Genomic DNA, 15,483 nt, shown 5'->3' on the forward strand with positions numbered 1-15,483 from the left:
AAACAAAGCACCTCCAATTCCAGTGGCCATATTCCTGCCCTGAATCTGGATACTATAGTTTGGATATTCTGTCATCATGACAGATTCTCACTGACATTGTTGTAAAATGGTCTGACAAGATTTCATTTATATGTGTTCATAATTAAATAATTTACCTGAAGTGTTTTTTATAGATTTATGAATTGCATTGCTTGGAATTACTGCTTTATAATCTATTCACTTTACAAGGGTACTTGCTAGCATTTACGTAAATCTACAGAAAAAAACTTTTCCTTGGCTGTAGATTTAAACTCCAGGTTTTATTTGCATTGGTTTCCTTTAGTGTAAAGTGATTAGCACAATGTGTGCTAAGACTAGAGAATTAGAGAGAAGTGTTTTATACTCAAGGTCACAGAACAGGCCAGTGACTTAAGATAGAAGTAAAACCCTTTTCTTCTGCTTCCTTGTCTATCTAGTATATAGTAATACCTAATTTTTAATTTAAAACATTTTTATATTCTAAGGGGAAAATGAAGTGCAAACTTATTTATTGTGAATTTCTTAATTATGAAGCAAGAAACTTTAATAGTGATGGTATGGTTTTTTGTTGTGGTGGTGAGATATATATATATATATTTTTTTTTTTTTAATTTTTATATATATATATATATATACATTTTTAAATTTGGTATTAAAAATATTTCCAAACTTTAAATGCTTTAGGAAGAAATGGTTGTTGGCCTTTGAAATGTAAGGTTGCTTTCTTTGAGGCAGCTTTTTGTTCAATGTGATATTATTTCATTTGTGTCAGTTTTAGAAAATAAGTCACTGTGTTTTAGAAAAACGGAGGTAGAAATACTGTAAATACATAAAGAAATAATTAAAATTACTGTAAGAAATCCTGTTCCAACCAATTCTGCCTAGCTGTTGGTGGGAGCAATTCTAGGATAATCTGAACTAGAAGGTATTGTCACGCCGTGCAGAAATAAATTCTTGGATTTCCCTCCTATTGTACTTAAAAAATATCAGATTGATAATATTTTTCTAAATCTGTTGTGGTAGGAATGTGCAATCTGCAGATTTTTGTCTTCTGGAAGATGATTTCTTCTAGACAGCTCTGCTTTACTTAATGTTTTTTAAGCAGCAGTAGAGAATTTTAAAATTATTTAGTGTACGCCTACTCCTACAAAACATTTCACATGGAGGTATGTGTTTGTCCAAAATGTATGAAAGGAGCCAAAATCAGCTTCTTCTTTACATTTTATACCTCATGAAGCTAATTGTATGTGTCAGTAACATAGCTCATTTAGAAAGAGATAACATTATCTTTTGCTGTCTGTACCTATTATATTGATTTTTAATAAGCTGGATTTCTCATTGATGCATGTGGTCTTTGAGAACCTTATACTGCAAAAATGTAGTCCACTTATAGTAATAAAGAATACTCACATGCAAAACTTTTGTGCTTTAATTTAGGAAAGACAGAGGAGAAATTAGAAATACTTTTTCCACAATCAAAAATAATTCCATTGTTTTGTATGTTCATCATGTTTCTAATACTGGTTACCTTGCTAAAGATTAGTTAATGAGAAACACATCAAACCTCATCACATCCAGGACTCTGCTCTGTTAGGTGTTGCTTCATGGGATTTATTTTAGATGTTCGAATGTGGCACATAGCTTTGTATGTGGCTGCATTTTTTTCAGTCAATTTCAGTAGAGAACTGGTAACAGCTGTTGAACTTGTATTTTTTGTGCTAGAAATAGGTCTAAATTATGAGACTTTCACTTCTCAGTAGTACACAAAAAAAAAATCAAGTTTCGTGGGATGTGCAGATGTTAGGCACAGAGAATTATTTCCCAGTTCTGTTTCTGAATTGTTTCTTGGAGTTTCTCTGGGTATTTTTGTTTTTGGGGGTTTTTGTTTGGTTTTTTTTTTTTATTTTTCTTGGTAGCTTCTCTCAGCTGAGTTATACATCACAGCTCTTCAAGCCAGAGCAACAAGGACATAGAGTAAGCAGAGAGGAGAGGGGTTGCCTTTTCCCCTTGCTTCATGCCTGGTGGATGTGTTCAGTTTAACCTGAAGCCTGTAAAGATATTTCTGAGTGTTTGGACTCTGGGTGCAGCAGCCTGGTTGTTGGCTGTATATGAAAAGTGGTTATAGGGTTACAAAACTAACAGTTAGCCATGGAATTGGAAGCTGGTCCTTTTTCCAACCACAAATGCTAGTTGGAGCCCTGGTCACTTCAGCTGGATTACCCCAAAGTTTACATGGTTTGTCTTTTGATCTTTCCTCACTGCTAAAAAATATGCAGACAAGTATATATAGAGCGTTTATAGGGTTGTACGTATGCATGGCAGCCCTTCCATATGGGCAATTTTGTCCCTTGGCTGGGGCATGGCGTTTAAAATGCATTCTGCCTTGTAAGGAGTTTCTAGTCTCAAGTCTCACCAAGCTCACTGGATTGTGCTTTGTCATAACACATGATACAGAATTAAAATTATTTGGGCTGCTTGAAGGATGATATTTACTTTTTGGTTTTGTCTCCTACTGATGTTTCACCATAGTTGAAGTGGTTTCATGACAGATACAGCTTTCCAAATGTTTTCCCCCCCTTATTTCATTCAGCCACCTTTTTTTGAGCAATGCCTATAATATCACAAGTATGAAAGAAAAGATGGGTACTAAGACAGTAGTCAACTGTTTAGACCCTAATTGCTGCTGTTTTTCAGCAAAATAATAATTTCGTTCTCTCGGAATTACATGAGCTGGCTTAAAATGCAGGTAAAGGTCTGCATCTGACTGGTTTGTTTTTGACAAAAGCCATATGAGTTGGCCATTTCAGACATTAAACATCAACTTCATTTCCCTTCTTTTCCAGTTGCTGCTGTAGTGCTATTCTATACAGCCCAGAGCCCACATAATATACCTCTGACTGAAGTCATTGGGCCAATATGGCTCATGTTGCTGCTTGGGACTGTGCACTGTCAGATTGTTTCAACAAGAACTCCTAAGCCACCTCCCAGCACAGGGGGTAAAAGAAGAAGGTATAGTCTGTGTTAAAGTACTTTATAATTTAGGATTGTTAAACTACTGTAGAGAATGTGCATGAAAAAAAAATGTAGGGGTTTAAAGTCTGTGCGTTGCTAGAGATGAGAAATTGGTGCTCTGTTTTTATTTGGAACTTCAAAATGGTGCTTAATTGGTGCTCTAACTCTTATGCATTGACCAATTTAGGCATAGTTTTATTTGAATTTTAATGCATTAAATCTGACATTTTGTCTCAAAACAGTTATCTGAATAGTGGTGGAGTGACAGTGTTTATATTACTTCAAATGTGGTTTCATAAATCTGGCTAATAATCAGTGGGAAGTATATGTGAAAAGAGATGGTCTTGGAAATGTAGAATTTAAGTCTTCCAAGCATTCCACTGACTGATTTGCTACAGTGAATTGTGCCGTTACAATGGGAAATACTGCAGCAGTGACTTTTGTAGGTTTAAGCTTCTGATGATGAAATGAAATGTGTTTTGTGTTTAAGTATATAATAATGAATGTATCAGGGTTTTTTTATTAAATGGAGTTTATAAAATTGATATGACAAAGCTTTAGCAAAATACTTTGAAATCTTGCTTGTTTTTTGCATGCTTAAACTGCTGAACACATTATAGAACTAGCAGATTGCACTTACAAAACTACCTTCCCATTTTAATCTCTTCTGACAAAGGAAATTAAGGAAAGCAGCACATTTGGAAGTACATAGGGAAGGAGATGGCTCTAGTACCACAGATAACACACAGGAGGGAACAGTGCAGAGCTACGGTACAAGCACCTCTTGCAGTATTGGCGCTGTCTTCAGAGATATCTGGCATGCTGCTTTCTTTTTATCAGGGTTTGTATTTATTCAAGGCTACGTATATGTTAGAGATGCACTATCCCTTTTCTAATTAAGTAAATATTGATGTAATGATTAAACTTCTGTTAATCTAGTTTTTACTATTAATAGCAAACTCATCTGAGTATTTGAAAATGGACTAATGTGTTGTTTCTTGACTTTTGCAAATGCTGATGCAATAATTTTGAAAAAATATTGAATAATTTGTGTTGGAAAGGACCTTAAAGATCATCTAGTTATCCCCCCTTGGCACAGGCAGGGGCAACTTCCACTAGACCAGGTTGCGCAGAGCCCCATCCAGTGTGGCCTTGAACTCTCCAGGGATGGGGCAGGCACAGCTTCTCTGGGCAACCTGTTCTACTCTCACCACCCCTTCACTTAGTAATTTCTTTCTAGTACTGGAAACTTAACCTGCCTTTTTTCCATTTGAAACCATTGCCCCTTGTCCTGTCACTACATGCTCTTGTAAAAAGTCCCTCTCCAGCTCTGGAAGGTGCTCAAAGGTCTCCTTGGAGCCTCTTCTGAACAGCCCCAGTTCTCTCAGCTGTCCTCACAGGAGAGGTGCTCCAGCCCTCTGATCATCTTGTCTCTCCTTTGGACTTGTTCCCACAGTGCAATGTCCTTCTCATGCTGGGGGCCCCAGAGCTTAGCATGATGCTCCAAGTGGGATCTCATGAGAGCAGAGTACAGAATTAACTTTTAGTTAAATTATATTTTTTATTTTGCTACACTGTGTAGGCTATCAGGAAAAAAACCCACTTAGTTTCTCAGTTTTAATCAAATGAAAAAAGTTCAACTGTTTAATTTTACTTTATTATATTACCTCCTTGTTACTCCAAGAGAATGCTTATTTGACTCTGTCATTGTCATCAAATGACACACTTTTTCTTCAGGATTCAAATAAGCACTGATTGGGCTATTAAAAAAAGGTTTTCAAAAACCCATTCTATAGCTCTATGTGCAAGACATGCTATGCATGCAGCATTTTGAGTGCTATGTATCAACATTTATTAATAAGCGAAAATATACCCAGTAAATAGTATTAAATTGAGAAAAGGGATAATGCAAATTATTACATTGGTGTTTTGTTGTGCATGCTGCATTGTAAATACAGCAACACTAACATGTCTGTCATACCTGTGATCTGTGCTCTTAACCACTGGTAAAACTTATGTTACCGTCTGGGAATATCTACTTAAAACCTTGGACAAGTTTTGAAAATGTAAGTGTTTGTAAGTGTTGTAAGAGGAGAGTTCATTTGACTTTCTCCTGTATGGGTTAAGCTCTGTCTGATAAACTGTGGGTCATAGTGATAGGCACCAGGGCTGTTCTTTGGGTCTGTGAGCATTATTCTCTGGTATGTTTCAAGTGTAATCTTGTAAACTGTTTAATGTTTTGTTTTCCTTTCATTGAAGATACTGTTCTGCAGTAAGAAGAGTGTTGGAAGATACTTGTTTTTCTTGCCTTTCCTGCTGTTGGGCTCAGAGTATTTTCGGTTGAGAAAGGCTATGTGGAACTTATCCTAAAGACTTGTTTAAACCATTTAATGAGAGGCAGTGTGTGTATATATATAGATGTTAAGCCTCCATGATGACTACTTAGTATATACAGTATCTTCAAAGGAAAAAGAACAGGAGTGACTGAGAGGGCTGTAAACAGGCCTTAGTCCTTTGTTACCCCTTCAGTTGCAGAGGCACATTTGTTTTTATGTCTAGAGCCATACAAACTTGTTCAGATGAAAAACACCTTTTTTTTTTTCCCAGGGGAACACACAGTTCAGTTTCTTCATGTAATTTTTTTCATGGTAATACAAACAGTTTTGTCAGCACAATGGGAGTGGGGGTGGGAATGAGGAAGCAGGAGCACAGTGTGGAGTACATTGACTATTTAGTGATATTACTTGAAGAAAATCATATGAAAGCTCAGTGCAAGGAAGCCTCACAGCTACACTTGTCTCTTAAGACATTCTTGGAAGCTCTTTAGATAAGCACATTAGAATGTCTTATATACAATGTCTGGTTGGTATTTATTTTCAGCAGTTTTTCACTTACACAAATCTTCGACACACTGTTTTCTAGAATTTTAAGTATAGGTTGTAAATACATTATTTCAAATTAACCTCAGAAGTTACATTCTCTGTGTCAGGGCAGGACCCTGTGTACCTACACCATTTGCCTGTGCTCAGATCATTGGTAAACTGGAACAGTGTATTCAATAAATATCCTTTCCATTGGCAGAACTCAGTCTGACTTAAAAATTATAATTCTAAACTTTAATCCAGCACAGGGGCAATTTAGAAAATACTATTGATAAGTTTTATTTGAAAAGAGGGCAGTATCTAAGCAGGTGATTTGTTCAGAGTGCAGTACTGGTTTGGGAATTTGCTCTGCGTGTGTCCTTACTCCAGAGGAAATCTTGTAACCTCTAAAATCTTGTAATCTCTAAAAGTTTTGCAGTGGAAACAGAGAGGAGAGTTTTTCTGATCAACCCCAATGAAAATATGTTGAAAGAATACTTGAGAGTACAAATCCACACTCTTCCAGAAACTTTATTTAACTTTTCCTTAGTATTTTCTCTGGATTATGCATGAATAAGACTCAAAGTCATTCTTGATTTAGCTTTTGCATATATTCAAGCCTTTAAGACATTGTATTTATTCCTGGTGTTCTTTGTTTTACTCTAAATACTTTTAGTTATAGCCTAAAATTGTAAAAGTTGATTAAGAATGTATGTATATATAGTAATTCTAGAAAACCATACATTTTTGTCAGCAAGGGATATATTATTTGTGTTTTTTACTGTGGAGTTTTTTGTTTTGTTTTTCTTTCATGCACAAAAGCCTAACTTTAAGCCCAAATGTATGCTTTTCTGGCTTGAGGCTTACACTTAAATTTAGGGAGTCTTATGAAAAAAAATAACTTTGGTTTCTCTGTTAGAAGCAAATAAAGACTTCAGTCGAGCTCCCTGATATTTAGAATGAGCCTTCGTTGATACCAGACCAGTGGCTTTGGTCTTGCGATTTTAGCACTCAAACATTGCTTGAGTAGTGAAATCCTATCTGAAAAATTTGTGCATATGTGGTTGTGTTCCTTCTTTCTCTTATCTGTTGCTATTCAACTGTTTGAGGCTACTTCTTCTAGCTTTAAAGTTTTGTATAAAATGTATAAAAACGTCTTAAATCAAATTTGGAAGAGCTGTCTCATTAATCTGCTCATACAGTTTAGTAGCTTGTGGAGGATGTGTTTCTGACTGGATGTGTGTGTGTGTAATGAGAACTGCATTTACTTCTGCACTGTTTGAAATAAATTTTTAAGAAGTGCTGAAGGAATATTTCTTGAATTACAGATTAGCTTATTTGGATTCCTCCTTATTGCAGAAAATTTAATTTTAGTGCTACTTCCTCAGTATTCACAATTGACCTTACTTATTATTTTGCAATGAGTTGCCACTGAAAGGCAGTCCCTTTGCTTTAAAAGAAATATCAATGTTAACCTTTTTCCTAGTTAGGATGACAAAATTAAGTTAAAGATGGAAAAGGAGAATTAAATGCCTCAGTAACATTGTCTCTTCTCTTGAACATTTTGCATCCCTTTATTGTCTCTTCTCTTGATCATTTTGTATCCCTTTATTCCATTTTTTTCTGCATGCCATTATTTTGTGAGCTGAATTGGTCCTTTTTGAATTTTTTTTCTATTTTATCCAGCTGTCCTTAGCCATTTTTTGCTTTCAGTACTCCCCTTTAGGTGTGGGATACCTTATCTAGGAAGGAATGTGAGGCAACTCTCCAAATTCTCCCAATTTGTTTGATGTACATATTAAAGAGGAATTTAATCTTCTGCTGTGTAATCCAAGCCCACACAGAATGCCTCAGTCCATAAAGAGAAAGGCAGTGCATATTCCCTCACAGGAGCACCAGATCAATTGAACAGATTCTTGATAGTTCCCTGGCCTATGCCCAGTGCTCTATTTGAAATAAAAATAAAAAATTTCAGAAGCATTAGTTATAACACTTTCCTCTTGTTTTCTCTCCCCCCTTTTTCCACCAAGCATTCTGAGAACCTAAAAAACAAAATTTAATTTACTTTGACAATAGAGAAGCTTAAGAGAAGACTAAAAGTCCCTGCCATTAAGGTAGCAAGTTCCTCTTCATTCCTTCATCCACTGCACTTTCTAGTTTGGGCGTATAATCACCCAAATGTTTGCTCTGAGAGAGCCTTCTTCTTGCATGAGGTAGTCTTGCTGGCACATTTATTGTCTAGGAAAGGGCCTTGATTCTAGAGGATGTTATGGGAGACTACTGAGTGAGAGATCTGTCCTTTAAAATCCTTGAGGTTTTGTCCTTGAAAAAAAGTGCTTAATTGGTATGTTTGTAAGAGATATCAAAAAATGTTGCCTGGGGTGTTGCTGGATAATGCAGAAAAGAGTAGATCCCCTTCTGTTTAGTAGGGTTGTCAGTAAGCAGAGTATATTCAAAACAACACCAAATAAATATTAGAGTACAGAGTACTAAACAGCATGCTTCTTTGAAGCTTCAGGAAATTGCATGCTTGCTTTGAATTAATAATTATTAAAGCAACTTCTAGCATACCTCTTTTATTTGTTAAAATTGAATAGAGAATTTTTCTTTCACTTTTGAGGCTTGTAGTTCTTTTATTACCAAAGCTGCTATTAAGTTTTATTTTTAAAAAAGATTTCCTTTTCTTTCGGTAGCTAGCGATATACATTTCTTTCATGCACTGATAGTTTATTTTATAACAATTTTAGGAGAGGATAATGGGTATTACTTAGAACATTAAATAGTTAGAAATATGGCATCAAATTCAAATGTTAATATTGTTGATTTGTGGACATCTTAGTAATGCTAAAACATTGGTTGATAGGAATAAGCTGGATTTAGACTGGGAAACAATTAATTTAATACATGTATTTGTTTTGAATATAGATCTAAGAAAGCAAAAACCTCAATAGATAAATCCACTGAAACTGATAATGGCTACGTGTCCCTTGATGGGAAAAAGCCAGGTAAAGGCAGTGAAGAATGTGTGCAGGGCCATGAACGTCGGTGTGAAGTGATTAGGCCAGAAGAGACAGGGTGGAGCCCTTCCACAGTGAGAGATGCCTTGAGCAACCACAGTCACCACAAAGTAAGTGTGTTTGTTGCTTTTTATGATGCCTTTGATGCATTTTTATCTACTTTATCCTTAAAAATATTTTAAAAATGAAATTAGGCTTAGGGTCCTGGAGCCAAAAATTACAGTGAGTTGTCTTACTTCATCATATTCCTGGCCTTTCCTTTTTCTTGTAGGAGAAACCTTAGTGGTGTTTAAACATTTTTTGGTATTCTTTATTTTAATGCACAAGTTTGTGTGCTGTCCTTTATCTGTGGGTATTTCCTGACCAGGTAAACGTTATGTTCCTTCTCTGAGAGTCTGGGCATCTATGGTCTATCTCTGTGACAAAATGGAAAAGATTTTGGATTACTGGCAATTTGTAATTTTAAGGTCATTCTGAGCATTTCTTTGCCTATGAATGGTCTTCCTTTTCCTTTTTTTTTTTAATTGATCCATGTGAAAGATGATGAAAGTGCAGGATTTCCCTCCAAGTGAAAAAGGCAGGACTCTCTATAGTAAAGAATAAGAATGAGATGGAATAATAGAATCATTACAGAATCACAGGAAGTGATCATGGAAGAAAGCAGAACTTTTAATTTGTCCATGTCTTAATATCTCCTGGATATCCTGTATTCAAAGTAACACACATTAGTGACCTCGGTATTCAGCATATATCCTCTAAGCGCTTCATCCTTGTAAGAGGTCGTAACTGTTAACTTTGTACTGAATATAATTGATAATTCAGTGTACTTTTGGTTGGTTTGTTTGGACTTTTTATTTAGGTTTGTTCTCTTTTCAGATGTGGATACATTTTTTCTAAGCCTATCTTGGCATGTTCAGTTTATGAAAAATCACATTTAAAATAAGAGCATTATAATCTTTCTTGAGGCTGATGTGAACTAGGCCTTCCTTTGAAAAAATATTTTTGATGTTGCAATTTCTATTCCATAATTCCTGTTCTGCCAATTTTGAGTCTTGAAAATGCATTAATATCTGGTTTAACTGAGCATAGATACCAAAGCTGTAGAAAGAAATTTGATTTCACTAGTTGAGAATAACTGGCCTGTGTCTTACTAATACTGTTTTTCTTGCACTAGGATACTCACAGGACTGTGACAAATTTATCAGATGAAGTTTCTAGTGAGGAAGGGCCTGAAACTGGCTATTCTTTACGCCGCAATGTAGAACGCACTTCTAGCGACTGTACACTTCGAAACAGGAAATCTCACCATTACAAGAAACACTACCCTCTGGAGGTATGTTCATTTCTATTGCTTCTTGCCTGTAAATTCTTAAAACAACTTGACTTCTTATTGAGTAAGGTATATTGAGCAAGCAGCTTGCATGTACCTGGTTGCTGGCTGGAGTTAAACTATGACATTTCCACAAATGTTTTTTTTTCTCCTATATTGGTTTTCAGGAGTCTGTAAATTGGAAGTCATCCCAGTGAGGAACAGAATTTTTTTTCTTTGCTTTTGTTTAATGACAGTGTTTTGAAATTAGAAGGTTGTAATCTAGTTTTTTTGAGCTTCATCCTATTTTTCAGTTTGTCGTAAGGAGACTAAAATATGTTTGGTAGATTTTGCATCGGGTTATGGTAACCCTGTTGCTGTCCCTTGACACCAGTTATCTCCTCTGGAAATTTGTTTTGTTAAAGAAACAATAGTAATTGGGAATATGCAAATTTTCAGAATGGTACTGCTCCTGTTTCTCTCTATTTCGTATTTTAGATTCACTCGCTTTCTTGTGGAAAAGTCTGATTGACTCTGAGTTTTCATTTCCTCGTGTTCATTGAAACAATAATATTAAATCTTGTAGTGAAATTTTAACAAAATTGTCAATTTATAAAAAATACCAAAATTTTAAGAGACTTGATGATATTAATAGCTTATAATAGGGGATTTCACAGATTCTATGTGAGCAGAATTCTTAATTCAGACATTGAAAGAGAATGGGATATCTTATTGTGGTTTTCTTTATTTATTCATTATTTTTAAAAATTATACTGTTTTGCTAATGATATGGATCTTCACAGATCTGTAACACTTTTTAAAGGCTGTATTGCTGTTTTTTCTCTAAGGCTGAACAAAGAAGGCAAAGAGTAAAATCAGCACTGACAAAAGTCCACTGACAGATGGGCTTGATAGGCAGAGTTGCATAAGTAAACTCTCTACCTGATACAGGAAAAGTGTATTGGATGGGTTCAGTACTGCTTGCTCTGATCACAACTGCAAAGCCTTGAGGCTGATGCTTTGCATAAAAAATATTATTAAATTAGCTATTCTTTCACTCATTTCTCATGGACTTTGGCTAGAAAGATCCAGAATGCTAATTGATCTCAGCATTTAGTGCCTTTTGCATGTGTGGTTTATGATAATAGCACTATTTGTTTCATGTTACAGAAGATTTCCCTTCACTGTGTGCTTGTGCAGCTGTAGTGCTTCACAGGAGGAAGCAGAAAGACACCATTACAGTTGATTTCTTTTGTTTTTCAGTTTAGATATATTTTTCTCTAGTGTAGAGTGCTTCAAAGCTAGGGAAGGCTTTGTAGATACCTTCAGAAACTAGAGACAAAATGTAATCCATGTTTAGCTGTGGCAGTACTTACACTTATTCCCCGTTTACTGATCTGACTGATGCAATGAAAGAGGAAGCTTTTCTTTCTTGCTCTCAGCTCGCCTCCCCCACACCATTACAAAGAAATGGAAACAATAGTTTTCAAATCAGTGAAAGCTTTCTTTGTATTTAAAAAAATAGTGAAGTCAGTGGATATACTCTCAAATTCTGTCCTGCATTTTTTTTTCAAGTTTACGTGTCTACTTAATTGTTGTTTGAACTGTTTTTCATGTTCTTACTTTATTAACTTTGAGCTTCAGTGGTACCCAGTAGTGACTGCCTTCTATAAATATCGTCTTTTTTGCTTTTAAAAAAATACTTCAGACTCTTTCTGCATTCATGTTATCCCTCTCTTTATAAGAGGTGCAGAAAGAGTTCAGACCAAATTTTTTCTAAACATTTCTTTACAAAATGGTTTGTGTAACATACATTAAACATGGCTTTCAGAATGAATGAAGAACATTTCTTCAGGTAGTAAAGGACTGTGGACTAAGTTAGTATGTCTTCTGAAACAGTGCTTAATTTTTTTTTCAGTGTAAAATATTGTGTGTTCTCAAGAGAAATTAGTAGAAATAAACTTGGTATTAAGAGGGAATGGAAATTGCCAGAGGATGGCAGTTAGTAGACTGATACTGCTTTTAATACTACTACACCCCTGCCTTGCTGGAAATGGATTCTGTTTATTGTATAAAATAGTTTAGACTCTACATTGTTGTTCTGAAGACAACATAGGTTGTTTCATATCTATGCCTTGGGAGATCTGAATGTCCCAAATTTAGGATTTTTCTTTCTTTATCTAAGAGCTTGGTAAAACGTGAGTTTACAAAGGCATACTTGTTTGTCAAGTGCAGTTTGTTTAAAATAATTAAATTATTATGTCTAACTGTGCAGATTACACATAAACCTGGCATTAGCTATGTGTACCCTTGCTTTTTTTCCCCCTCTATACTTGATGCATTACTGTCTTCAAAAAAGCTCACTCTGTCTTTGAGAAGGTATGTTAGTAGTAACGATGTGACTTTAGGGGACTTTGGGGGTCAGTTCCTCAGAAGTTGGAGATATAGCTGGAGTCTGTGGCTTGATAATTGCTGTTAAATTCTAAACTAATGAGCTCTAAAAGACTGTGAAGTAGTTATTTCCTTTTAATAATGAGTATGATTAGATTCTTCCTTACGTGACCCCCTCCATAAAAAGCAGGGGCCATGGACTGTCGCTTTTTGGTACAGTATCTTGAAATGTGCAACCTCTTAGACACACCTGCAATAAACATACAAACCTTTCTGATGACAAGGATAATGGATTAGAACCTAAAAATCCAGATAAACACAGATGCACTAATCTGAACATTATAACATCTCTGACAGGAAATGATGTAGACTAAAACAGCAGCATTAATTCCAGTGGATGTTTGGCTTTCAGGATACACCTAAATCAGGTACCAGCTGCAGTTCCCGGTGCTCAAGCTCCAGACAAGACTCGGAGAGTGCGAGGCCAGAGTCAGAAACGGAAGATGTGCTGTGGGAGGACCTCTTACACTGTGCTGAGTGCCACTCGTCCTGTACCAGCGAGACAGACGTGGAAAGCCCTCAAGTGAACCCATGTGTGAAGAAAGAATTCAGAGATGACCCATTTCATCAGGTTGGTATCCACCAATTCTGTTTTTTTACACTACACACAAGATCAGTGTTACCTATCTATCATACGCCACAGAAAGCCTGGGAGAAAGACCTATATTAGATGGAAGTAACAAAGCCAAAGTGATTTGATAGAATTAAAACAAGTAAAACTTGATTTCTACTACTCAGTCATTAACTTTTCAAAAGAAGATGGTATGACAATATATCAAAACAGCCTATAGAATATTTGAGTGTTTGAATCTTAATACTAATTTAGTACTGATTGATTTAAGTCTCCTCTGTGATAGGTGGTTCTGTTTGGTTGTTTATTTTTCTGTTTTTTTTTTTTTCATTTTTTTGTGTGTGTTTGTCTCTTTTGTTTAATTTTATGTTGTTTTGGTGGGTTTTACCCCCCCTTTTGTTTTTCTCTAGTGGAAGTGCTTTTTATAAGCACTTATCAGACATCTTTCTGTTTACTTATTTGGAAATGTATATATAAGAAAAGCAAACAGAAGGATAACATATGCTGTATATATATGTGTATATATATATCATCATGGGTGTATTATGTAGGTCTAAATTCTATTTGATTATATTTTTTGTTACCTAAAGTTAATAATAGCAATTTGGATTATTTCATGCAGTGTTTTTATTTTTAGTTCTTCCTGCTTACATTCCATAAAACACTAAACCTTGGAGTAGTGAGTTGAATTACAGTATATATATTCACTAAAGGATTTATATTGATTTGACCAGTTGAGAATTCTTCTATTTGATTGCAGATTGTTTGAGTTTCAGCTCCTGGTGTTGATGCTCCCTCTAGAGGGAGAGCTTGGAAAACTGTGGTTAAGAAAAACCTGCAATAAATATTTGCATTATTTTAATATTATAAATAATTTCTTCTTCACCCAGTGGAAATAAGGGAGGTAACTGAGTACTCAGCAGATTACAAATATTTCAGATCAATACTTACAAAGCAAGCAATAAAATGAAAAGAAACTTTTCCTTGCAATCAAAGATAATTAATACCTAGAAATAATAGCATGCCCTTGCCCCTGCCAGCACCAGCACTTCCAGCAGTGTGATGCGCATAGTGCCAGGTGGCTAAAGCTAAAAGAAATTTTAATCTCCTGAATGGGAGAAGAGGGAGATAGGGCTGAGGAAAATCAAGAAATGGCCACAGCAGTACTTGTAATCTCAACATTTTCTATATCCCTTAGTTCTCACTTGGCTCTGTGGTTTGAAAGAAAGGTCCCTGAGCCCTAAGTGCATTCAGAAGATTAACCTGGGATTGCTTGGCTCTAGGAGCTGCCTGTATTGATTAGACACCTACTGCTCTCTGAGTCTGGCCAGATACAGTGTGCGCAGGGGGGGTCTTTATGCATAAAAAGGATTTTGAAGTCATTAAGAGCAAATTAAAAAAAAAACTGTTTCCCTTAGGCTTAACCTGAGAAGAGTGTTTTTCAGAATGTTAGGGGTAAATAAATAAAATAACTTCATTAAATGTGTCAGAATTAAAAATTACTTATAAGTAGAACTTTGTTTTTACATTTCTCTCTTCTTTGATATGTTTGAGTGAAAAAGAAGCCAATAAATCCTTAATCCCATTAGCTCATCCCTATTAGAAAACGGAGTGTAGAGAAGGGGAGATTTTTGTTCACAGCCATTTCTTTGAAAAGAAGGGGAGGATTTTGAGGAATGAGGTTAATGTATTTTAGAAGCAAATGTTGTATAGGAATATTTATGTCACTCTAAAGTGTTTTTAGGTAGTTTTTTTGTTTGTTTGGGTTTTTGGTTTTTTGTTTGTGTGGTTTTTTTGTTGCTTTTTGGGGGGGGGTTGGAAGGGGGTTTGTTAGTATATTGGCGACAAAAGCATATTGACATGAAAATACATTCTTATTTCTGAAGGAAGATATTGTTTGTCTTTCTCAGAGTCATTTGCCTTGGATCCACAGTTTGAATCCAGGACTAGAAAAAATAAGTGCAATTGTATGGGAGGGTAATGACTGCAAGAAAGCAGATATGTCTGTGCTTGAAATCAGTGGTATGATAATGAACAGAGTGAGTATTTGTTTTAATTTATGCAAATATTGTATTTAGAAGTGTAAGCACTACCAAGCTTGGTCTATGGGTTTTTTGTTGTTGTTGTTTGGTTGTTTTTTTTTGGTGGTTGGTTGGTTGCTTGTGGGTTTTTAAATTTGTTTGTTTTATTGTTTGTGTTATTGTTTAAGTATCTGTTATTCACATTATTATTCTATGGCTTACA

The 15,483-nt window shown here is 35.4% G+C and overlaps 1 protein-coding gene across 1 annotated transcript in view; it reads left to right on the forward strand.

Moving 5' to 3' along the window:
* PHTF2 (putative homeodomain transcription factor 2) overlaps positions 1–15,483 on the forward strand; it is a 63,259-nt gene that overhangs the window by 34,188 nt on the left and 13,588 nt on the right. The window contains exons 6-11 of the mRNA XM_053943782.1: positions 2,862–3,027; positions 3,707–3,871; positions 8,817–9,018; positions 10,083–10,241; positions 13,021–13,239; positions 15,150–15,278. Coding sequence (XP_053799757.1) covers positions 2,862–3,027; positions 3,707–3,871; positions 8,817–9,018; positions 10,083–10,241; positions 13,021–13,239; positions 15,150–15,278 — 1,040 coding nt within the window. The remainder of the gene's footprint in view (positions 1–2,861; positions 3,028–3,706; positions 3,872–8,816; positions 9,019–10,082; positions 10,242–13,020; positions 13,240–15,149; positions 15,279–15,483) is intronic.

Source organism: Vidua chalybeata, chromosome 5, assembly GCF_026979565.1.
Source record: "Vidua chalybeata isolate OUT-0048 chromosome 5, bVidCha1 merged haplotype, whole genome shotgun sequence".
Taxonomy (NCBI): Eukaryota; Metazoa; Chordata; class Aves; order Passeriformes; family Viduidae; genus Vidua; species Vidua chalybeata.